At 41.9% G+C, this 26562-nt stretch overlaps 1 protein-coding gene across 1 annotated transcript in view; it reads right to left on the minus strand.

Annotated features, from left to right (window-relative positions):
- Positions 1 to 1324: 1324 nt before the first annotated feature.
- The window catches only part of pex14 (peroxisomal biogenesis factor 14), a 50831-nt gene continuing 25593 nt past the window's right edge, over positions 1325 to 26562 (minus strand). The window contains exons 4-9 of the mRNA XM_083675272.1: positions 20191 to 20316; positions 17851 to 17936; positions 15430 to 15532; positions 9085 to 9182; positions 4824 to 4915; positions 1325 to 3928 (exon numbers count right to left, since the gene is read on the minus strand). Coding sequence (XP_083531398.1) covers positions 3430 to 3928; positions 4824 to 4915; positions 9085 to 9182; positions 15430 to 15532; positions 17851 to 17936; positions 20191 to 20316 — 1004 coding nt within the window. The 3' untranslated portion in view covers positions 1325 to 3429. The remainder of the gene's footprint in view (positions 3929 to 4823; positions 4916 to 9084; positions 9183 to 15429; positions 15533 to 17850; positions 17937 to 20190; positions 20317 to 26562) is intronic.

The following is a 26562-nucleotide window of genomic DNA, read 5'->3' on the forward strand; positions in this document are numbered from 1 at the left end:
CTGAATATGGCCTGATCTCATATTTGAATAATAGCTTCAGTGTGCCCTGTGGATTCTGATACCATCAGTCAAAACATGGATTCCCTTTCCCTTGGAGTAAAATGATATTTCCAGTGTGAGAGAAGCACCCAGTGGTGTTCCAGGGGCCTTGTCACAAATCATCCTAACATCAAAGAGTTCCAATTCCACCCTCTCAATGCCACATACCACACACATCTTATCTCAGAGGGAAGAGGAAGAGTGTTTCACCATGACACACCCCTTCTGCATTGTCTCTGACCTTTCTGATGCAAAGCATTCTGGGCCAGTTCCCGTGCACTGCTATCATAGTGATGTCTAGGAGCCAATAGTGGGTGGGTGTTAGTCTTCCTCCAGGCTGAAGTCTCCCCTAGGATCAGTTCACCCCAATCCAACCCTTAACCTCAGACATTAGAATTAGAAAACAAACCTGGCCCTGGTTCAGCCCTTATCGGCAGTCCTTCTAGCTAGCCAGCTACACCTAAGCTAAGGAATTCAGCCCAGCACCAGTCACACGTGAGGGGGCAGGCAGCACCATGGTAGCCCCCTCACAGGCTGGTAGGGCTAACAACCCCTTGCATTGATCCGAGGAGACACTCAGCCCTCTAACCTGCTGAGTGCTCAGTTCCAGAGAACAATAGAGTTCAGAGCGCGTCGATACACTATCCTATTGAGTGCTCTCCGTTTAGCAGCAAGATTGATGAGGTTAAGACTCCTAACTGGGAGCCAAACAGTGTCAAAACCAAGGTGCTGCTTTGGACAAACAATTCCTCAATACAGAACCTTCGTGTCAATGGTTGTTAAGAGATCATAGCGTTTCATAAATGTTGGTGTTTTTATGCAACCACACAGTGATTACATCGTCTTGAAATGATATGCAGACTGGGGTTCGGCATGGCCGACGGGCCGTCCCCGTAAGATGGAGATGAGAACTGGAGATTAGGATAGACGAGGGCTTTCTGGACAGGAATGCACTGCAAGTCCCATAAGACACTAAATGATGTACAAGTGCATTTATTACAGTAGGCCCCTATAAATCTAAGGTTGGCCTGAACTCCAGGGAGAGGTTAATGGATTACAAAGGGATGCGGTATCGAACCCTCCAGAAGTTTATACACCTCATCAATATGTGAAACGCTATTGATCATTTGGACCTTGACAGACAAATTAAATTCATAAACTTGATAATGCACTGGAATATTCGTATTGCCCTGATGCAGAAGAATGGGCCTTTTTAAAAAATAAAAATAAATCCATCTGGGGTCTAAGGCTTTTTTAATAACGCTTTTTTGTTTTAGGATCAGGGTTTATTGATAGAGTCCTTGTATTAGAGATTGCATAAAAAGACCAGGAAAACTGCTGATTCTGAGGCAAATTTGAAGTGAAGCAACAACAGACAACCTGCCTGGTATCAGCATCAACTGACTTCACACACACACCTAGTCCTTTCTGCTACACAATGAAAATAGACAAAGCACAGTGATTTTAATTCTCTTCTGAACACTATAATAGAAATACACAACTAGCCTTACCTATTTCTACATACAGTACTGTGTGAATTACAAGACACCATTTGATTGGATTATAAGACAGTGGCTATCTAAAATAACTTGTGATAAACCAAATTTATTACAATTATATACATTTCATACATAGTCACAATTTTATGCTGGACACATTTTTATACATAAAGGACCATTCAGTGAAACTACAGTGGTTAAAAGGCTTAAGTGACACACAGTAGGACCTGTCATTTGAGCAATTCTGCCACATTATCAGCCAGTGCGGTCTTCATTCACTGACAAATGCCTTTCAGATCAAGTAAAATGCAATTCCAAACGGAAAAAGTGTCTCATGTTACGCATCAGTCAAATATTGTACTTTGTATTCTTTATTACTAGGTTACTTCTCACCTAAATAAAGAAACATAGGTTTCAGGCAGTGTGCTGAGTACAACTGGTGCCACTCAGAACTCAGGTTCACCAAGCTCTCTACTGTACCTTGATTGTGTTACTTTGAAGGCCATTTGATGTAAGTGAAAATGCCACAAGCTGAGCTGGTACCCTTATTCTCACTTGTGGAGTGTTTTTCTCCTCCGCTGCTATGCGAGTAATTTAATAACGTAAGTATTCATTCGTTACTTTCAGTTTCAATCATGGGGTATTTTCCCTCCTCCTCCCCCCACTCCCAACCCAAAAAAAGACAGAACTGCCACAACTTTCATGGCAACATTCATTGTTTTACTATGGTTTAATTACAAAATATTGGCGCTTTGCGTAAAGATTACTCACTGTAGGAGGCCCTATATAATTTGGACCGGAGGGTTTGTCATGAAATATAATATAATACAACAGGGGCTTTCAGTATTAGATTTCCGCTTTTAGCCTCCTTGACATTTCAAGCTGCATGAACTAATACATCTGTTATTTGTTGATCATTTGATTATTTAACATACTTCATAAACCAAATCAGCTGCCCTGCTGGAGACTGAGATGCAGCTGAAGAGGCAGGCTGGATTCTCTCTCACCACATACAGAGAGGCGTGCAATTCAGCCCCCAGAAAGAAAAAAATAATAATTCCTCCTTCCCTTTCCTTTCAGCGTACAAACGCTCCTGAACACTGGCAAACCCGTCATCACATTCTAATCTTAGATTTCAGGGCTTTTATTTCACCCTTAATGCCACCCTCCTGGCTTTGTGAATTATTGACAGACTGACACCAATGCAAAGGGACACATACTGTACAGTAAAAGATCCTAACAGCTCTCTCCCTAGCACTGCGTGTCCTCTCCCAACTGCTGCTGCAGACAGGGAGAGGAGTTCCAATAATGCTTTTCTGTGATATCAGTGACTTTACCTAACTAAAGTAACTTCACCTAACTTCTGACCTAGAACTGAAGTATATAAAGCAACATTCTACTTCTTTGGTGTCTAGAACGGATTACTGTAGCTCGCTTTGAGAAGAGCTCAGATGTCATTTAATCAGTCATGGAAGTTGACAGTATTGGGAGCCACACAAGGAGGAACGACAGAAAACAGGATTGCACAGTTTCTGAACGTTTGCACTGAATATTGCTTTTTCTTTTGTTTAACATGCTGAAACTTCAAAATATGTTACTTGCCTAGGCATGCTATCGTTTTGTTTCTATGATGAAAAGTAGATTGAGGTAAGCTGTTTGTCTATGAGGGCACGACACACCATTTCAGTTTTGCTGTGTTGTTTGCCCTTCCACTATTTGCTCATGATTGAGATCATACAGTAAAACACAGAGTACAACTGGGAAAATGAATACAATACAATAGTCAAAAACCAGTAAAGGATTATGAGTGAAGGAGTAGATTGAAACAGAACCGTCAAATGAAATGAAAACCGTGAAAGTAAAAAGGGTTGTTGTGCTTGGTGCTGGTGGTCTAATCCACCTCACTCTCGTTGCTAGCCCCCTCGGGTCGCCTCAGCTTGTCCACCTGTTCGTTGATCTGTCCGTCCCCTCCTCGCCGATCCTCTGTCTGCACGGTCAGGTGCTCTTCCTCATCCACGTGGCTCAGGTCGTCATCCTCTTCCTCCTCCTCCCCTTCCTCCTCATCCTCCTCTTTCTTCTCCTCCTCCCCCTGCACCTCCATGCGGACCTGGTCCTTCAGGTCTAAGGGGAGTGAGGCTCCCAGACCCACGGCAGCCATGGTGCTCTCTTCATTGAGCCCATTGGCCCCGTCAGGCCCCCCCAGTAATTCCTGGGGGCTGTGGTGGCCATCTTTAATGGGGGAGGAGGAGGCTGACTCGTTGCTGACAGGGGAGATGTCGCTGCTGCTATTGGTGTGGTTGAGAGACGGGGAGCTGGAGGCGGTGGCTGGCTTCAGAGGGATCTGCCAGGAGGGGATCTTTGGGACGGAGGGCGATGCTGGGAACTGCCTTCTGAGTAGGATAGGGGGGAGAGAGAAGATGCTAGTTCAAATCGATTTGAAGGGCACTACATAAGATCTGAATGACATAGTACATTCATAAAGCCTTCATGAGCAAGTGTAAATCAACACAATTTGTACATCACAGCTAAACACACAAAAACATCTTCTTTTTTTATATATGTATTAATGCTTACTTGCGAGAGTATTATGCACTGAAGTGCCCGTCAAGTAAAGCGTTACTTGTAAACTCCATATCGACCTGAAGGTCAAGCACCCAAATAAGAACAGGTTCACAGTACAGGGATATCAGTATTCATATAGAGAACACTACATTATACTACTCATAATTACGATAAAAGAAAAAATACTTAATTTCATACAGTCTGATGCCATCTGCACCTAGCAAAGACGGTCTAAGACATTCAATTATATTCCTTACTGCTTTTAAGAGCAAAAATATTAAGAATCAGTTTACCCCTGATTTGGATAATTTGAAAAGGACAAGTTAAGTGACAGATGGTGTTTTTGTGATGCTTCTGTGATTAACCCCTTATGCTAGAGTTATTGTGAAAGTCTGGTGAAAGCCTTCGAACAAACGACAAGAGCTTATTGCTGGTTAGGGTGCGCGACAAAAACAAAACAGGCATACAACCTGAGAGTTCTGAGGCAATTTTAATCTTACAGAATTTTCAGATGTTAACAGTTACTTGAAGCTTCATCAGTGCTATACTGATACATAACCATGCATGCTAATAGATGCTGTATTTAGTACTAATCGAATCGACTTTAGAATCCATTGTCAAGCTGTGACAGTGCCTGTTATCTTCAGAGGATGATAGTATTATAGCTTTAGTTCACCATATGTCACTTCCTGTGAAATTGTGTGTGTTTTGACCCATTATTACCTGCTGAGGAGTAACCCCTTTAAAGACACTATTTCGGCTTTCAGCTCACTGACAGACTGTGTTTCCAGAATTCGGTTGGTCGTGGAGGATGCCTATTAGATAAAGGGGAGAGAGGAAAGAGACAGCACATAACTGTTACACGCATGGTTCAGGTAATATGTCTGGTCACAGTACAGTGTAGGGTCGTAAAAGCACAGGAAGATTCAAGAGTCTGCTTTTCACTACCTGCTTAGCTTGAATTTGCAGAATTAGGGCCAAATAAAAAGTAGTGAACACTACTCAATGGTGGAAACAGGCTCATGTCAATACTAAATATGTTTCTACATTTCTCCGATCTTCACATTCATTACTAATTCTCTCTGATAGGAAAACACGTTTAGAAGAATAATGAATCAGAGACAACGAGGTAAACAAATATAGCTAATGCGAATGCTAAAATCCACATGCCCTTGTGTAGTCACCCATCACCATATCAACTTTACAATGTCCTGTCTGTGCGAGCCCTACAGGGTTGCATGAGGAAATACAAACAAGCCTGTGTCATTACTATAGACAGGATCTTTCCAAAAAGGGTAACGTGCGTGAATCGTGACCTTTTTACATAATTTTCCATATTTCCGAAAGTGGATTAGGGCAGGACGAGAGTTTTAGATAATGGATCTTGAACAATGGGGCATTCATAAGGCCATCTACTGTAGAAGTCTTTCTTCCCCTTTTATCAAAGGTGTTTTATCACATGACTGCCATATCACTGACTGCCATGCCATGAACTGCTACAGGGAATGGTGGCTAATTGTCATGGCCTCCAAAATATTTGAATGGCAAAATCTAAGTATATAAAAAAAAAAAAAGTTTTGTTCTGAGCTGGCATCTGAAGTCATTCATCAGAAGTAAGAGCAATTTCAAATGAATGAACACATCCACTTGGGTAACAGATACTTTTAGACCCTCTGTAGTCTAACCAAATGCACCAGCACCCACAACCCCAACCTCTTCATCCTCATCCTCTCTGCAAAGAATAAACTGAGGAAGAGGTTTAGGTATGGAGGGGCAGAGGGATGGGGAGGAGGGAGGGGTGAAGAAAGTGGGATAAAAGAAAACAAAAATTGTAAAGACTCCCTGACTCGAGAGGCAGCTAGTTAGGAAGCAAAGACCCCCTATCGAGTGAAGAGGAATAACTTGGGACTCTTTCACTTGTAATTAAATCTAAGATAAATTAATTGAATCACATGTGAAAGGGATCTAACTCATTTACAGGGAAGGGAGAGAGGGAGGAGGAGGAGGAGGAGGGAAGGAGGTGGAGGTATTTATCTCTTATCAGCTCCTAAACCCCTCTGATAAGAGTGCTGTGTTTTTTGAGGGCCCATCAGAGCCGACCTGGGTGCGCTGGAGACCCTGCTGAAGACACTCTTATTACAGCCTTCACCTCATTAGAACCATCTTAATCCCAGGACTCCCCTGGGCACCCACATAAGAAGGCTTGAATGTGCTTCCCTCATTTTACCTTTAGAGAGAAAAATAATTAATTGCTTAAAGGCTGAGCTTCTAGAATTGGAAGACGTACTGTAAAATCGAACTCAGGAAAAAAGAAAACAATTTACTTGACTGATCCGTCATGATGCATACATGACATAATACTTGACATAACCACACCACAGGTTATAACAATAGACATAATAGCTTACAGTATGTCAGTTGGCATCAAGCACAAAACTATTTTCACATCACGCTAACTGTCCTATGCTACTGTCATGTTAGCATTGATTTATTATGTCACATTACAATGTCATGTAGGCCAAAGTATCATGACAGAACCTTAAGCATGCTACTATAACTTTCCACTCTGGCTTAAGAATTAACCTACTGTAAGACTATAATGTATCTACCGTGAGAGTTGTCCACTATACAGTACAGTAGCTGTTACTTTGTGGTATCATTTGATCCTAACTGGTATAATAGCTGGGTAACTAATATGTCTCAAGAGGTTGCGTGGGTGTGTTAGGGGTCAGCTCCTTTCTGGTGCGTAACTAAGTGTTTCAAGAAAAAAATGATATTACAAGGAACAAACATCAACTCCATCACTACGGACGGTAGCACACAAACGAAATGAAGATAAATGCCTACGGACCATTAGCAGAGATAAGATCTTAACAAGCCTTGTTTAAAAATGTCTAAAGGCAAATTAATTCACAGTTACTCTACCATCTGACTGTGTTTTTCCTTGTAATGCATGTATATTTATGGTAGAATTAGCTTCAAAAGAAATCCCAGAGGGGCGTTTTGGAGTGGAAACACTGGTACAATTGATTTCAGTCTATTTATTCACTTTCCCAGTGGCAGTGCACACTTCTGTTTCGAACAGAGCGGTTTCTAATCTTCTATGTGCAGCCACTAATAAAAACAACTATCACTGAATTGAGACACTGAGCAAACACAGTTAACAGGCAGATTTGTAATGATAATGGAATAGAAATATACTTCTGTTAACATTGGAGATGAATTACCCTGAAGCCTATTCATCCTTCACTGAGGCATTTAACAGTAGTGGTATGATGTAACTACATGATAATACCTCAAATAAGCAATGATTGTAGAGCATATAACCACTGAGTATATTTTCCTGGGCTCTCAGAGCTTTGTAGACAGAAAAAATATAACATCTGTGTGTGTGCGCGCGCGTGTGTATATATACACACACACGTGTGTATAACGGGATCCCCAGTTTTTGTTTGGGACTGTATACGTTGCAATTCAGCGGTTTCCTAACTATAACAAATGTTTACTTAGCAGCTGACGGAACAGAAGTCCCCATGTGTTTCGGGTTAAAAGCACATTTCCGTGTTGAGAAGTATAATTGCCAAGAGTGGCACACTTTGAACGGCGAGGGTAAGAAACCCAGAAAGCCGCTAAATGCATATGATAAGTAGCTCAGCAGCTCCAACATGTGTTCTTAATCACACGCTCTGGACCTGAAAACAATTTCCCAATTTCCCATATGGCCTGAGACAACAGGGCCCTAGGACGGCACGCAGAACATTTAAGATCAACACTATAGCTATAAAGCAGAGTTTATGATTTGTTTAATGGGTGTTTTGATGTGAAATATACTTTTTATACACTGCCGCCGTCCAACAAGGCACTCATGGCAAATGAAGCAGACACTTTTTAATCCAATCTGTGTTTTGGCGAAGAAGATAGTTGGGAAAAAAAACATTGTTCTCCACGCTGCCAGTGTAGTTCATTGTTTAAAGTGGGCTCAACAATGACTGGATGGGACTGTGTGTCGCAGGAGACAAAGAGAAATGGTACATGGTGAAGTTCTGTATGCATAGAGTGGATTCAGTTAGGGCTTTGCCGCCCCACACACACATATGTACACTCCTTTCAAGTTTAGGAAGCCGTAGGGGGGGTGGGGTGGGGTGGGGTTGGTGTGGGCGGGGAGAGAGAGAGAGAGAGAAAGAGAGACTTGAAAATGAGCTATGAGTCGGCAGTTTTGATGAACCTCATCCAGGGGAGAGATTCATATTTTTCTCTCCCGTTTGTGCCTAAACAGATGTGTTCGCATATGTTTTCCTACAGGATCCAGATGCTGCAGTCAAACACCCAATGTGCTTAACAAGCTGTGGACATAAAACATTGTCTGAGATTGTCCCTATTCCAAGGCAATTTTTTGGGCCCTATGATCATAAAATCATTTATGATGGCGTTATAAAAAAACAAGTAACATTTCATACTTACACTGAAGTTATGGAGATGATTTTGACGCAACGCGGTTTAAAACAATCATTCAAGCCCTGAGCACCTAAATTGCTATAACTCCCAGCGGGTTATGAAAACAGACAATAAAATTAAGGCGAAGAAGAGAGTTGACAAAAGATGATGATATCAGGAGTGCCGTGACGAGATGCATCATACCTTTTGCCTGCAATTTGTTGATACTGGGAAATAGGGACATCCATCTCTTCACTTAGGAGGCTAAGCCATTGAGCTTTCAGTAGTGCATAGAGCCCAGTAGGCCTTCTCTGTGCTTGTACCTGGCCCTTTGTAATTTCTGAACTCTCCACTAATGGGAGTGGGTTCTGGCACAAAATGCTATTTTGACTCAAATACTATCAAATGAGGCATATTGATGGTAATTGAACCTAAACATTCAAACAACACTCCAAAGCACTGGTTGTGGCTTGACTAGTACTACCTCAGTGTAGCCTTAAAGGGACCCCAAAGTTTCAGTGCGTGATGAATAAGTGTGGTGAGGTATTACCTGGGAGGTAGCCAGCTCCTTAGACAGATCCTGTATTTTCTGCTGTTGCTGTACCAGGAGCTCCTGTACTGTGACCAGGGTCTGTTGGAGCTGTGTAACTGCAAACAGAGATAACAAACACAGTTCATGTTAGACCCCTATACTGCAAGTCATCTCAGACCCGTGTGTCAAAAGAGTATGTTATAGTGTAAGTAATGGGACTATGAAGCATGTTTTCTTCTTTTGGCTCTACACTCCAAAAGTTTGGATTTGAAATCAAACAATTACTATGAGGTTACAATAGAGACATACACTCACTGGCCACTTTATAAGGTACCCCTGTTCAACTGCTTGTTAACGCAAATATCTAATCAGCCAATCACATGGCAGCAACTCAATGCATTTAGGCCTGTAGACATGGTCAAGACGACCTGCTGAAGTTCAAACCGAGCATCAGAATGGGGAAGAAAGGTGATTTAAGTGACTTTGAATGTGGCATGGTTGTTGGTGCCAGACGGGCTGGTCTGAGTATTTCAGAAACTTCTGATCTACTGGGATTTTCACGCACAACCATCTCTAGGGTTTACAGACAATGGTCCGAAAAAGAGAAAATATCCAGTGAGTGGCAGTTCTCTGGGCGAAAATGCCAGAGGTCAGAGGAGAATGGCCAGACTGGTTCGAGATGATAGAAAGGCAACAGTAACTCAAAGGTTGGTGGTGGTGGTGTAATGGTGTGGGGGATATTTTCTTGGCACACTTTGGGCCCCTTAGTACCAATTGAGCATTGTTTAAATGCCACAGCCTACCTGAGTATTGTAAGGACCTACACGCCGCTGGACATCGGTGGGACTGCTGTGGACAGGGTAAGCAGTTTTAAATACCTGGGAGTCCACATCACAGAAGACCTGACCTGGACTGCCCACATCAGCACACTGGTGGGAAAGGCAAGGCAACACCTGTTACATCTCAGGCAGCTGAGAAAATGTAAAGTCTCCCAGAGGATCCTTCAGTCCTTCTACTCTGGAGGTGTGGAGAGCATCCTGGCTGGTAACATCACCGTCTGGTACGGTAACAGCACGGCCCAGGACAGGCGAGCTCTGCAAAGGGTGGTACGCCTTGCAGAAAGGACCATGGGAGCTCCAACCCCCCCCCCCCTCCATGTCCTGTACACCAGGAGGTGTAGGACCAGAGCCTGCAGGATAATGAAGGACCCTCACCACCCGAAAAACGGACTGTTCCAGCTGCTGCGGTCAGGCAAACGCCTTCGCTGTCATGCAGCAAGAACAGAGAGGCTTAGACTGAGTTTCTTCCCCCATGCCATCAGGATCATCAACGATGACCCCACCAGTGCCCCCCTCATGTCACTCACACACTCACTGACATCATAACACATACGCACACACATAATTACCCATTGCAGACTCATCTTTCACTGTAATTAGCTGTACTGTCCTCTGTGGCACTGTCACTTTTGCATTTCACTGTATACTTGTATGCACGTGACAAATAAAGAATCTTGAATCTTGAATCTTGATGACCATGTCCATCCTTTTATGACCACAGGGTTCTGATGGCTACTTCCAGCAGGATAACGCGCCATGTCACAAAGCTCACATCATCTCAAACTGGTTTCTTGAATATGACAATGAGTTCACTGTACTCCAGTGTCACCAGAGTCACCAGATCTCAATTTCCTCTCTGCATGGTGTGTTTTGCACTCACCTGTATGGGTGAGTGCAACACAAAACTAACCAGGTTTCTTATCTCTATTCATCAGAGTCCCGCCCAAACTCTTTCCTAAAGATCTCTCCCAATTATTTACCCAATTGATTCTACTTACCTACATGATTTAACCAATGCAACTTGGGGTTCACTTATTTTTGCACCTGCACTAATTTCTTTATAATTTAGTTTTTCTACTACACACATGATTTCCTCTAAACCAACATATGTAATTGGTAAACATAAACCTGTTAAGTCAGATAAAAAAAGACTGGTTATGATTAAATAAAGATTTAATATTAAAAACTAAAAAAATCTATAATTGCACAAGGGTTTCACATACTTTCAAGCAGCACTGTATATATATGTACAAAGCTGAAGAAATGGGTTTGGCATGTTACACTGCCACTTAAGTTTTTAATAACCAAAAAATGGAACAACTTAAAGTATAGTAGGCTTATACTCATGTCATTCATCAGAACTGACCTCACATTTTCTAAATCAAACCTAATAACCAGTCACTTTAGTCCCAGCTTTTCAGTCATTGAGGCTTTGGGTTATTTTTTATGCATACGATAAAGATATTAATCTCTGGTGTCTGAACTTAAATCAAATAACAGTCTCTAACCTTCCATTACCCATCCAGACACCGGCTTCTAATGCATCTTAAATCCTCAAACGATCAACAAAGGGAGAATCAGCCCCTCATTTGGGAGGAGGCCGCCAGACAAAATGTCCCCCCTAATCCCAATAAATATTGCTCTTTTTCCATTGACTTTGAAGATTGAATTATTTCAAGTGTTGGTGTTATAAGAGGGTGTATGATTTCAAATAACACAGGGCACAGTTTGTTGCCCCCCGCGCATTCAGTCACGCGTGTATTACCAAACAATGCATTAAGTTTCCCCCCCCAACTGATTATATTACTGAAAACCAATAAACATTCATATAAATCACCCCTGTGTAAAGTGTTAAATCAAGTCTAATGGGATTAACATCACCAGATATTGTAGCTACCTACTGTTGAGGTTGTCAGCGAATGGTTAAAAGCTTGCCTACAGGCAAGCAGACTGAACAGGCACAAGGGGTTCTATTTGGGTAGAGCAACCTGAAGGCCTGCATGCTGGTTTTAGGGTATTTCAGTAACACTTTATGAAATGTAATAATACAATAAAGGAATAAGGCACAAGAGGCCCCTTAGTTTTGATAAATATACAATAACATGCTGTTTATAAAATAAATAAGTAAAGTGGAACCGCAATTTCTTCTTAAAACCAGGGAGGTACTATTTAATTCCACCTTCAAAGTTCTCTCATTCTTGTATCAAGTCACCTGTGTTAAACTGGGAGGGGCAGTATCAATAGGGGAGTGGTTGTAAAATGTTTGATCTTTCTTCAAATACCAAACCATAATGTGCCAGTGTCGTTGACAAAAACAGGACCAAAATATAAAGACACAAGCACCATGACATGGTACCTTTCGCCACAGCGAACCTACAGTTTCTTGTTTTGGGAATCTCATAAAAAACACTGAACAGGCAACAACAATCTTGAGGGGGACAGGGGGCCCACAACCAGGTCACTAAAGGCGTGTGAGTGACTTGGGCTGTGTAAAGTACACAGTGAGTTGCCCATTAGTGTCAGGCGCTGTAACGACACCACAGTTCTGCAACTTTTTTCCAGATGTTGGATTGAAGTCGCCAGCCAGTAAGGCTACACTTACTGTAAGCTATGATTGGCACTGGGTCGCCAACAGTAAACTGCTTGTGTGGCTCACTCGTTTTAAGTTCATCCACAATGTTTACTCCTTTGTACTGTCCAGCTTCTACAAAAATGCAGAACAGTTTACCCTCAGCCCTCACAGATATGAAGCCAGGAATAATGAGGTCAGTGACATTGGCCCAGCTTGAATCAGAAGGAGACTTTGTAGCGGATGGCGAGTGTGTGAATCTGAGAGGGCCGAGAGTGGGGCTCCCAGCTGCTACGAGGAGGGCCGACATTGTGTATTCAGTAAATTATTCAGTAAATACCTCCATATAATGTACACTACATATGTCTGGGTCTGTCTCCGCCTTTAATGGCCAGCTGGTCACCAATATGGCTCCCACTGACAAAGAGCGGCCCAAACAGCCACACAATTCCATTACAGGCTGTGTGTGCTGAAGTGCTTCCAAGATCCATTCATTAATTGTCCATGTGAAGTTGTAGGGAAATCATAATGGGAGTCAAGGCCCTACTCTGGGGCTGAGAGAGAGAGTAATGCAGTTGCATTCAAAAGGATACATCACCTCATTGCGCCCGGCACTAGAGAAATACATGAACTTTAACAAAAGGAGTTCAAGCAATTGGCAGCAGCCAAGGCAGTCGGTCGCTATTACTCAGCGTTGTGTGTGTGTGTGTGTGTGTGAGAGAGAGAGAGAGAGAGAGAGAGAGAGAAAGAGAGAGAGAGAGAGAGAGGAGGGGGTGGACTCTCAGTGTAATTGCAACCCCTCTCCCCAACTGTTAACTGCAACAGTCATTAACTACAATAGCAGCTTGGCTACTGCAGTCACAGCAAATTAGTTCACCACAGTGACGGAGGGAGAGACAGCGGATTTTTCTGTGTGAGGGCTTAAGGTTGGGAATGCCTGCTCCCTGTGGAATAAAAGGGGACTCTTATCACGGAATCTTTAATAATAAACAAAGCAGGATTTATGTTTCCAAAAAAAAAGGTGGTAACATTCACAAAGGAAATGTTTTTGCATAGCTGAGGCAAAATGACCATAAAAGAACTCATTTGTTAATCAGATTGCTAGTGGCACACCTTGCACGCCATCTCATACAATCAACATTCACCTGTCACCAACCCTACCCCAAAACACAAAAGAATGGTGAGATCAGATTAAACTGATAGTATGATCCCATTTTTATTTAGCAACCATTCCTCCGACTGTATAATACTTATCAGGAACCACCTGATGTGAGAAGTATAACAAGGACGAAAAGGAGACTCAAGCACACTGGTATTATTTGCAAAACTCCTACATTTTTGCAAAGAACACCACTGTGCTTCAGTCTCCGTTCTTCCAAGTTGCTGGTTTTGTACTTTTAAGCACCTGATCCAAAAATTACAGCTATGCTAACATTTTCCACCAAGTATGAGAGCAAGTATGAGAACATGACACATAAAAGCCGATTCATGCTTCGACAACAACGCAACCAGGGGTCTGCGTAGGTTCGCGAAGAAACAAAGAAAAGTGGAGCGGCTGGTAATCAAACAAAGCCCACGTTCTTTGTTATGCTCTCCTGGCTGGAAGTATTCATAAAGCACCGGGGAGACTGAGACAAACTATCCTCAGGTAAATACAGGCAGCCTTTGTTTACGAGCCAGCTAGTTAGCTTTATTAGTTAACTAGCCACTAACCTACAGTAGAGTCTGACTTCTGCTACCCTAGTTTGACTGCAACCATTAATTATGTAATCGGTAATATGAAAGCCAAATGACACCACTGTGCACAGGCTGCGCGTAGGCTACGCATAACTATGAATTACAGAGTGCTTGCGACAGTGTTGCGCAGCGTGAACCGCGCACTAGTCGCACAAGTGACACAGAAGCATGTTGTTGGGTGAGTGGGTGAGCTCACCGATATCAAAATCAATACGGTTGTGATAGTGACGCACGTGTACCAAAACAAACTAAGGACACTGAAAAAAGGCCCATCCTTAAGTCAAATTAGACTCTAAACATTCACCATGCATGTAAATATATGTATTTCAGGTGGCCACAGAAGCCTTTGGCTTAGTCATACAGCCTCTCTTCAGTTACCTTTCCTATTCTCAGGATTCAATCAAATGCTCTAACAGGAGGCCATTTGGTCCCACTTTTAACAAATGACCACTTTTAAGGCTGAACAAAGCCTTGATAAACCATTTATAATAATGGTTGTACCAGTTATACCAGATCTTTATACCAGATCTTTACATCTGGTGTTTTGCCAAATGTTGCATAACCCTTTTGCCACCCTTTGTATAGTATGACATTTGAATAAAGGGTTAATGAAGGCTTCATTGAGCTACACTAATATGACTATAGTTTCTTTCCGAGATGTCCCTCATTTACGCCTCCCAAAATGTTTAATTACATTGACGCACATCTTGGGATTAGTCACTCTCTTTCTCTCTCTCCCTTATCCCACCCTCCCTCATTTCCTCTCTCTCTATCTCTCTCTCTGTCTGACAGCCAGGTTGAGATTTCTCACCTGTCCGACATGGGAGCCGCACCTGTCACTGCACACTTAATCACACTAGGCCCTGCCTGAGACCAGCCATGAGTCGACGCCACACAATCCCACCGCAAAATTAAAATGAACTTTCTCACCACAGAGAGAGAGAGAGAGAGAAGAGAGAGAGAAAGGGGGGGGGGGGGTGTGGAGAAAAAAAAGAAAAAAGTTGTCATTTCCCAACCCCTCATTAATATTCCGAGGTTAAGAGCTTTTCAGCGAAACATAATTAATTGAGCCCGAGCCTGACAGTAAACAAGCAATTTCAAATTAAAGCAAAATGACAGCAGCGTCATTTGTTAAAAATGCGGTGCCCGATTTGGGCGACAGATAAATGAAGGAAAATGTTAAGGAGGGGAAAAAGTGATGAAGATATTAATCTTCACCTGTCTGTGTCAGCGTGCCACTCATCGCTGCAATGTTGCTCTCCATCCTCTGCAGATGCTTCTTGTCCTCTTTGCTGCCCATAATGAGGGGAAGGATGTATTTCTGCAATTAAAAACATGACACGCTATTACACTTCTCCATGGGAAGGGCGAGAAAGAGAGTGGAGGAAAAAGAGAGGGCAGTTAGGCTTGAATGTGGATGGACAAAGCAAAGGCATTGTCTTATCAAGAGTGTGGCCCATCATCTGAACTGTCATAATTGTGTGTCTGTTCTACATGGATTCTTGGGCACTCAAAGAAATAAAACTACACACACAACTGAACAACAAAATGAGACTATTGGGGCGGAAATAGAGATAGTGAAGGAAAGGAAAAAAACATTCAGTACAATGACAGAAAAACTAAAACATACAGGATAAACATTCAAAATGGACCTCAAAACCTGAATGAGTGTGTTCGTCAGATATCTTTATAAATTGAATAGGACGAGATGATTGAAAAGAGATGGTGTACAGTATGTCACTGCCAAGTTAGTCTTTGTGATCCAATGTGAATGGTGACCAGATGAGGAGACTAAGTGTGTATGTGTGTGTGTGTGTGTGTGTGTGTGTGTGTGTGAAGCTGAGCTCAGCAAATGTAACCAAGCACATGTTATGTGCCTATAGGCACCCTTGCAAATACAAGAGGTCAAACTATCACTCTGATCTGCAAACCAAATTAAGTGAGCTGCATTTATGTTAGCAAACATTCACCATAGGTTCTAAATCGCTGCAATTTCAAACTAATTTAGGTTTAGGCCTAAATGCTTGTACAGAAGATAATGCTTGGTCAATCCCTGTCCAGCTGTCCGGACCAGGTTTTCGTTACAACCCCATGACTGCGTGGGGCTGGGTGACACCAGTCCTGGTAATAAACACTTTTAAGTTGAAAAAGATTAAATGAGTGTCAACACATAGTAATTAATAAGTAGGCTGCTGGGAGCGCTGTGTGTTTACAAGGCGCTCTATAGCATAAATAAAGTATGGGCAGAAGCTGGGGCATATGGTGCGACTGGCGCTCCGCTGCCGGTGACATGACAGGCGCCAGCACGGTCACGCCAGGGAATCCCACCTCGCCACGCTACGAACTGCTGGCCTGGCCTCCCACTAGACACAGAGCCGGAGGGACAGGTAAGGTGTGAGAGAGAGAGAGAGAGAGAGAGAGAGAGAGAGAGAGAGAGAGAGAGAGAGAGAGAACACAACATAGGGAGAAAGAGAGAGCCCTAAGAAATGCTTGACTACTGGGCATAACTTAACGAAACATTTAACGGTATTAAGCAGGTACTTACTTAGACAGTACTGTGTAAAACCGTTATAACTGAATAATTGCATATTAGTTACACTTGTGGTTAATTTTAGATTCACTGACTCAAGCACCACTGTGTGTTGATTAGTAACAGGTAGTTACCAATTGTGTTGAATTTATTGGAGTACCAGAAAGTACCCATAGTTACCAGACTTAGTAAATACTGAGTAAATACCATCTGAAACAGGGCTGTAAAATAAACTGTAATTTCTATGTGAAATTATCCATTTTAAGGGATCATATAAGATGACTTTGCAGACCACTCCATACACACAAACGGATGGCAAGTATCCAATACACGAGGATCAAGTCTCAAGCCCTGCAGATGACATCATGGGAATGCAGACACATACACGGCTGGTCATCCAGGGTAAGAGATTCTGCTAAACTCCCATCCACCTATAAAATGAGAGCAATGGCTTCCACATGCCACTCACAGCGATACCAACAGCCACTATGGGATTAATGTCACTGAGGGACAAGGGGCCTCCCAGGCCAATGTTCAGGGGCTGCAGAGCATGAAAAAAACAGGGCGATTATTTTTGGAGGGTGCAATAACAAACAAGGGTCGTCTGCTGTGCTGGCAGCTGTATTTCTTCCCAAAAAAAAATGAAAAAAGAAGGGGTTCAAATTAGATCATGTTATGACGCAAACCAGGCCAGCTTTAACAACAAGGCCACAGTTCCTGGCCCTCTACTCAAACTCAAGACAGACTGAAGTACAGTACCCACAAACCCCACTAATATTATACTGACAGACCTCACTGGGCTGTGGAAGAGAAATGTCAGAGTCAGGGGAAACCAAGACTTATCGTTTAGGCTAGCTGTTGTGTAAAAGTAGGCTTGACAAGATCTTTCAGATCATTCCATATGATGTCAGTCTCAACATTAACCATTGAAAATTCACATAGAATTCTATCAACGCTTGACAAGGGAAGAAATGGTTGAGCTCACTATGGGGCTGAATGACCACCCAACCTGGACATACAGTTGTTTAAAAGTATGTTGTAGTAGCTGTAAACCCCTGCCCTATCTCTGAGAAAGACAGAGTTCTGGATAAGAGAAGAAAATGTTGTACCTTGTAGAGGTGATGGAAGCCAAAGGCCATACCCATCATCATAATGGTGAGGGCACCGTAGTCTCTCCATCTGTAGCCAGGGGGACCTGGAGAGGGACACACACACACACAACTTAATGTCAAGTGTTACCAAAATGTAAACAGTGAGCATAGATAACAAACAGGGTGGGGATTCAATAGGGACCTCACGATTCGATACATACTGTGTCACGATACGACACATATTACGATTCTATATCTATCATGATTCTTATACTGTATGTATTGTGCATTTAGCACAAATAACAAAGCCATCATATTTTTGTATTGCATAGTACCTGGACACAGAGTATGAGCAAACAAAGAATGACACTGTTTCTCTTAAAGCATTCCTTTGTCTTACACACATTCAACAGTATAAGTAGAATGTGTTTTTATAAACCTTTAAGAGAAGAAAAACCTGAAAGGACTGAATGGTGAGAAAGAGAGAGAGAGGGTGTGTGTGTGCGTGTGCATGCGTGCAAGAGTGTGTGTGTGTGTGTGTGTGTAACTGGGGAGTGTGTGTCACTCAATGACAGTGTGAAAGTGAGTGAAAGTGTGTATTTGTGTGAGCTGTCATCTGGGTGGGCCAACTGCTTCTCAATATGTAATTTCTAGCCTCATTCAACTGAAAATGTCACTAAACAACAACAAATACCATAGTTTAATGTCAAAGCTAGACACCCTCTGTGTTTTCTAAAGCCCATCGAGGACCTTCAAGAACCATAATTTTCAGTTAAACAAACATAAAATCATTGTGGTTTGGGTAACTACAGAATACAAATACAAATACTATAGTTAAGACTATAACCCTTCAGATCTTACTGTACCATTCATATTTCATTTACTGCAGGGGTATCAAATATACATTTCTGATAGCCGCATGTTGGCTTGCTACTGTAAGACTGGCTGATTGATCTTATAGCTTTTCCACTTGTGTGATATGACATGCAAATCAAACGATAAGTCCCACTGGTGAAGGTGAAGAGGGTGGGCTTCTCCTTGGTCAAGGACACACATCAACACCAACCAGGGTGAACCTGCAACCTTTCCTATCAAAAATTCTAAATCACTCTCCATTGTCCATATGGTAACCACATAAATTTGGGTCTTCATCAACATTATGGCTCCACTGGATTGTCACTTCTCCCGGCGTGCCGTTCTTCTGAGAAGCGTGGAGTCGAGTCCTTGAGGTGGGTGGTTGACCCTGGCTAAGCCTCTTTGCATCACCAGGGTCTTCACCAGCTCTTTTCCCCTCTTAGTCCTCCCATTCCCTCTCTCTCTCTCTTCCACCATCTTCCCTTTTTTTATTTGGTCACTTAAGCGGTGGAGCTGTGGTCCTCCATCCCCCGTTTTTCCAATCTCCTCTCAAATTTATTGGGTTCAGTGGAGGCCTTCCTGTCCTTCCGCCGCTTGGAAATAGAGATCAGAGTATCCATTACTTCGACAGAGATGGATGCCGGTCCCTGCTCCGCGTCCCTATAACAAGGACATCAAAGGGAGGAAGGGCCCCCTCTTTTCGGCGTGACCCCCTGTACAAGACTCCCCGGCTCTCACCTCATTATGCAGACTCCCTTATAGGCGTTTTGATATAAAACCCGCCACTATGGTCGGAGGAGCCTGCGAGAGCCCCCTAACTACATGGCCATCCCATCAACATCACTTTCATTACAAAACATGAGATGCCGAGGGAGGGGGGACGAGAGGGACGGGAGTCAAGGACAGTGTGGTAATAAATGAGGGTGGAATACATCTGGAATCATTGTCGTATGGGTTAAGCATTATGCGGACTTCACTCTGCATTGGTAAATCAGTGGACAGCGCTCATAACCTGGGTGAAGTAATAAAGATACAGGTTGCGGTGTGGGGTCTCTGGTATGAAATGGTGGGAGAGAGATTGTACGTGATGAAGTGAGTGGTGGTGACCATATCACATTATTGCATGAATATCTCAGCACAATGCCCCCCACATTGTGGTGAGATATTCATGCAATAATTACTGATCTAGGCATATTGTGGCTCTTCTACGACTCTAACCCGCTCTTTTGTGATTAGAATGATGGAAAAGTGTGTGCAAGTAAAAGAGCCTGGGTGAGTATAGGTAAAACCAACATCTGTGTTTGGAAGTCAGTTTTAGCACCACTTGCAGTAGTCATTGACTTCAGTTTCAAGACGGTCCATGAGGCTTGTCCCTAGTCTGGAACTGAATATACACCATCCCATCACACAAAATTGTAGGGAGCATTGTGGCATACAGAGAAGTGTGTGTGTGTGTGTGTGTGTCTGTGTGTGTGTGTGTGTGTATCTGTGTGTGCATCTTACTGTGTGGTACGGGGGCCATTAGGGGGGCATGAAGTTGGTGTGGAGGCCCAACAGGGTTCAGGGCCAGGATCTCCTCAGTACTGCCAGAGTGCTGGATGGCAAGATCAACCTCCTCATCAGTCAGACCTGGAACACAACACACACACATTTACCTGACTGAAAGTGAAGTGTTCATGGAGTGTGAGTGTGCGAGAATATGTCCATCAACTGTAACAGGGCCTCACCTCACAAAATGTTGGACCCTATGAAATGCAGAAAAAAACATTTCATAGGGTCCAATAAGATCAAACAATACTTCCGCCTCCGTGAATGAATATGTACTTCTCCAAAAAGGCTTCAGTTGTTTCATTTGACACAGAATTTGGCAGAAACCCTTCTGGTACCTGGATGTCTGTCTAAAGCAGGAAGCAGAGTAAGATCATGCCGAGAAAGCTAAAACCCCACTCTCCATTAACTGCCACCAAAGGCAAAGAAAATAAGAGTCTGTCCACTTCTCTCGTTATATTTCCCAGGTGGCGATCTCATACACCCCAGACAGAGAAAATGCATTATTTTAATTTCTTCATTGTGATGTAAATGTATTACATAATTTTGCAAATGCCAATATAATTTAATCTTCAGATCTTTTTAATGATTTTAGTGATGATTAAATTGCAAAGAGCTCCCTGATGGAGAATCCGGAGAGGAGGGAAAAATCTAATATGAACATTTCCTTTTGTGGAGGAAAGGATTTTATTTCTGACACCATATGCTACCATCGGTATGTGTCTCACCCTTAATGAGAATCATAATCTTAACAAAGAATAATAATACCAACTTTCAATGAGCATTAAGATAAAAACGTGCATTATTCATTTCGAACTAAACCAAAACATAAAACGAAAGAGGAGCGAACAAAATAGTACAAATACTTCAGAGCTCAGTTTAAAAAAGAACAGGTGTTCTTACTTTGAGTCAACTGCTTTTACAGTACTTTCAATACACTGATTCTATTCAAGGTCTTTGTTGGTGATGATAGGTACAGTGTAAGGGCTTATGAATGAGCCACACAGTGTCCACTTCGACACTGCCCTCTGTAGCATCAGAGGCTAACTCTTGCTACAGTTTCACCATCACTCTCTCCACACAATTTCCCTGAGTGTGCTTCCAGGGTTTCCCTCCTCCTGACAGAAAATCCCCTTTGCTGAGGGCCTTTTACTTGGGCCATTCCCCTGGGCTTTGGAGCATTCTACTCCCACAGGCTTCCCCGCTGCTACAGTATATGAGAGCCAAGGGGATGAGGTTGCTTCAATTGAGATGTTTCAGGAGACAGCAAGATGTTTTGTTGTACTACACAGTAGCACAGCCATGTTTTTACTTTAGTACGATGGTTCCTTGCCGTGAAAAGTAGTATATGGGGCAGGAGAAACTGTGGTTCAGAGTTGTTTAAATAGCCATTACTAACTTTAGATAACTTCAGCCACTGTAAAAAAAAAACAATGGGAGTGATTGGGGCTTGAAAAAAGTTCAACATTCAACATTTGTTTCCAAATCACCTCAAAGCAACTTCCAACCAAGTCAGAGAGTAATTTGAGGTGATTAACCCTAAATGATCTGATGGGTATTGCATCTGGTACCTGGGCAAGAGAGCATGGTGGAGAAGATCTCACACCATGGAGTTGCAGTCAAAAAAAACAACCCCATCTTTCATCAACAAGAACCTGCTTCAATGAATCCCTTGTTCTGCGGGGGGTCAAGAGCATATAGAAATTCTTTAAGAATCCACCACATACGTAATGCCAGGAGGCCTGCCTGCCACCTATTTTAAATGCTCCAAGGACTTTAAATGGCCATGAAAATTGATGAATAATTGAAGGCAAATATTGGCCAGCCTGTCGTCTACGGCAGGTCCTGAGTGCCAGGAAGTGGCCAGCGCCATGTGTTGAGCTTGTGCAGTCAGGCTGTACAGTCCAATAAGCAATAATGTGTCCCTGGACTCCGGATTCATCTGACCACAGCAGACTGAACGGTGGCAGACTATTGAGTGAGACATGCAAGATCTCTATTTCACCCATACAAGGAAAAAAAAAGGAGAAAAAAAATAGTATGTCAGTACTCTAGGAATGGTCCCATTTTGCTTTTTCACCTTGAAATGAAGGGTGTATATATAAAAATTACTTTTATAAATGTAATCTTAATATATGTACATGATAATGTATTTTGAGGTCTTTAATGTAGTTGTTTACATGACACTATGAAAGGGCTCTTTGCTTTACATCAAATTAAAATGCATGGAAATTTATAAACCTGTTTGGTTTTCTTGTCGAATTACAGCTCACTCAGCTATTTTGTGCTCTGGTCCATTTATCGTTGAGAAAGAGGCAGCAACAAATGAAAGACCCCTCAGATCCGTTTAGAAGAGAGATAACAAGGTGAAACAGATTTTTACATATAAAAGGAAAAGCACACAAAAAGAGACTGTGAAATTTATTACGGGTCTCCAAAACCTGTGGAATGACCCCTGGGGACCCTCATTGCGGATCGACCTGCGAAGAGATGAATTTTTTTAGGACATAAATTACATCTAATGACGACACTGTAAAAAAGAACAATAATGGAAAGCTATTCTGTATTTCATTATACTGTATTATTTGGTGCACCTGATACACATGGAGCCTGTTTATGAGTCACCGTATTAGCAGATGCTCAGCCGAAGCATTTGCTTTGACCTTGCCATTCTCATTGGGGCATGAAATTACGGTGCTGGCACCTCGATATTACAGCTATAAATACTGTAAACTGCATATCTGGGCTACGTTTTCTATTGTCTTTCAACATAAACCTGATCGGTATTTATTTAAAGGAAAACCCATTGCTCGTCACATTATTTATGGCTCTATTTTCAGGGGCCCTTATTCTCTGGGCATTTTCTTAAGGGCAAAGAGGCAGTGAGGCCCTTCCATAAAAAGCATTTCTCCAATTCTGGCAGTTCTGAACTTTATGGGTTAGGACCCGGCCCGGACAGCCAATTATAAAAATTGCTTACTAAAATATTTTGGGTGCTAAAAGGTGAATGCCACTTTTACTGTCCTACAAGGACTGAATTATTAAGTTGCCCTTGACAGAAAATTACTTACATTTTGAATATGAAAAAAATAAATAGAATAGATGTCAGGGGTCATAAATAGATGGAGGTCAATGGGTTATTGAGAGCCGGAGTGCAACTTTAACCTGTTTCTCATGCTGCGCTGGCATGGAGAGATTCTACATGTCATTTGGTGTCCCCGAGAATGGTACTACTGCTGCTTGAAAATTGCATGCCCTAAATAATGACCACTCTCATAGCTTATTCATTTATGTATTAAAAAAGAGGACTCTGCTCTCATTTCCCTGCTTTATCGCCTTGTACTGATGACAAAGTGGGCGAGGACCTGGGCTAGGTGGCGCCGTGGAGTAATTTATAACCACATCAATCCCTTTACCTTCTATGCAGGCCTTGGTCATTGCCATTTTTGTCCGAGAGGTGAGTCGCATAACCCCACTTACAAACAACATCCTATTAATATCTAGGATGATGAACCTTATCCTTCCCCTTACCTTGTAATATACCAACAGCCTACCTGTGCTCCCCATGACCCCCTATCAATGGCACTTCACTCAGGGTGAAACATATTAGCATGTTCTACTCCTCATTCAGCTAACAAGTAGTTAGTTTTGTTATTGTTAGTAAAAAAGCATCCAAACATCATTAGTGGCTGTATGTGCATATAATGTTTCTGTTGTTCTATACATTCTTACCTTTGGCTGACTATTCTGAGTATAACGGCATAGGTTGAAACAGTCTACTGATCATTTTCTAATGTCACTCTCTAATGTCAACATGTATACACACTGCTTAATGTTTGAAAATGTATCATAGTGTTTCAATTGGGTGAACTGAGAGTGCCTGCTTTTGTGACTAAGCAAAACAAAGGCTGCCATGTGGTCACAATGACATGGCGTACAACGGCGAGAGTGCACTGCACCCAGAATTACATTTTTTGTCATGTTGTGTGTGTGATGGCTAATTGCAAAGGCTAAATAGTGTTACCGAAATGAGGCCCAGAGCTCTTCAGATGTTGCATCTGTTAATTGCAGAGGACCTAGATGGCACAATTCAAGCTGAGGCAGGAATACATTATATTACAAACTCATTCAAATACAGTAAACTTCATTTCAACTCATTACGGTACAAGGGATAAAACATTGCTGTTAGATGGCAATTCCCCTAAATATTGGCTAAATATTGGTTGTGGTGGGGCATGTTGACCTTGACAACTGGTGTAGGGTGTAGGGGTTGTTTACTACGTACTGTATGGAACAGTTTATGACATTGCAATGATTATCCACCCTAAATCGTGCATGTATGATTAACAATATCAAGTCAGAGCAAGTTGGAAAGTGTATACTTTTAGACATTAGACATGCTTCTCTGTACATCTATAGGGTTAAGAAGATATCCAAAGGAGTTTACCGCCTGACACTTTGCAGTCAGTGGATATTGATTCTTAAATAAAAGTCTGACTTGTTGGCTTAAATCTACATTTTCACTAGTTTTGGAGACATTTTACTTTTCATAAGACATTTTAGATGGTTTATACAGGGGCCATGGGAAACATTGGAGTACATAATTGCCAATTCATACTGCGAAATTGACAGTTGTCAAAACACAAAATCACAATTTTCCATATTGTAATAAACCATACTATTAGGATCTCCTCTGAAAAAAAGAGAAGTAGCGAGAGAGGCATCCTTCAGTGCAGATCAGGGCACAAATGTGCAAGGAAATAATATGCAGAGGCGAGATTATTGTGTAAAGAATCTGCAACATGCAATCAAAGTGTGGCCTATTTTCCCCTTCATCAGCTGGCCAGCATAAGTACTGGCAGCAAAAGGAATCCAATTTAAATTTCACTCTACCGGGAGATGGTATTGTTTCATTTTATGTGTGCTTTGACATTTCTGGCTGTTATTATAGAGTAAAATCTGGAAGTATTTACATAAATATGACATTAAACTGTATTAGAAATTAAGACTGACATCTATTTGGGCTCGTAGCAGGAAGGAGGGGGTGATTGAGTTTCATGGTCAAAAGGTTGAGAGAACTGTATGGTAGACTGAGGATACATATGACAGAGATGGGGAGGCCATGACTATTGGTCTGTCACCATGACCATCATCATGTCTGCCTTAGCTCATAAAGGACAAGACAAAATGAGACAGAAAATGGACCAATAGTCATCAGTTTCATTGCTATGGGGTGTAGCCAACTTTGCTTTCAAGCGTAAGTCGTTTGTGTGCAAATTAAACATGGGATGGTTCACAGACTCATTCCATACCTGGGTTTCATTGTGAATGTATTAATACATTGTATTAATACATTTTTTTTTTAAAAGCATTAAGTATATTTCTTAACTACTGTATTGATATCAAATACAAAAATATGTGTAGAGTGTAAAATGAGTGTGAATGACATGCAAAACTCACTGGGAAGTCTGTATAAGTGCAAGGTGAACTTGTTTTAGTGAACTCAGCAGGACAGAGCAAAAAGGTAAATTTTATGTGAAATTTAATAAACTGAAATTGGCTTAAGATTAGTCAGCACTTTGTCTAGAAGATTAGTTTCCCTCCTACCCTTCAACTCATGCAAGTCGCTTACAAAGTGATACAGCATGGTGACATAATTACATTGTTCAAGGTGAGGCTCAGTCGAAATGGCCTGCTGACACAAGGCAATTTACGAGAACATGCACATTTACAAATATCACAGTAACCTGGGTGCTACTCAAAAGCTGTCTGGAGCAAAGAATTCAAAAAGCAAACTCTTGGTTCAATAAACGTTAGGGTCACAGGGAAAAAGACCCTAGACCAACTGACAGCTACTTAGTAATATGGTAAACTCCTGATAAATAGCTTTGGGTAGTGGTGACAACATGGAGTAAACCAGAGCTGCATGCAGATAACCGAGGCATCAAAAAGAATGTACGTGAACTGGGTCTGGGAAACTGTTTCTACTCATCTAAATCAAAAGTGCTAGCAATGTTTTGAACTACTGTAGGTATTCCCTCTTCTCTCTCGTTTGGATCAATGTTACTTTGCCATTTGATGAAGACTTTTGAAAATTATTACTATTTATATAATTCTTTAGATCTACCCTAATTGACCATCCAAAATAAACCTGCTTTATATGGCAGATACATATTTAATGTACTTAAAGTGCCTTCAGATGGAACCATTTCAATACATTTTAGGAGTGTGTACATTTTATACCTGTGCCTTAAAAAACAACAATTTGTAACTCAATGACATGACGATCAAACAAAAATGATATCAAAGAACGACAGAAGTTGATGC

Source organism: Argentina silus, assembly GCF_951799395.1.
Source record: "Argentina silus genome assembly, chromosome: 8".
Classification (NCBI taxonomy): domain Eukaryota; kingdom Metazoa; phylum Chordata; class Actinopteri; order Argentiniformes; family Argentinidae; genus Argentina; species Argentina silus.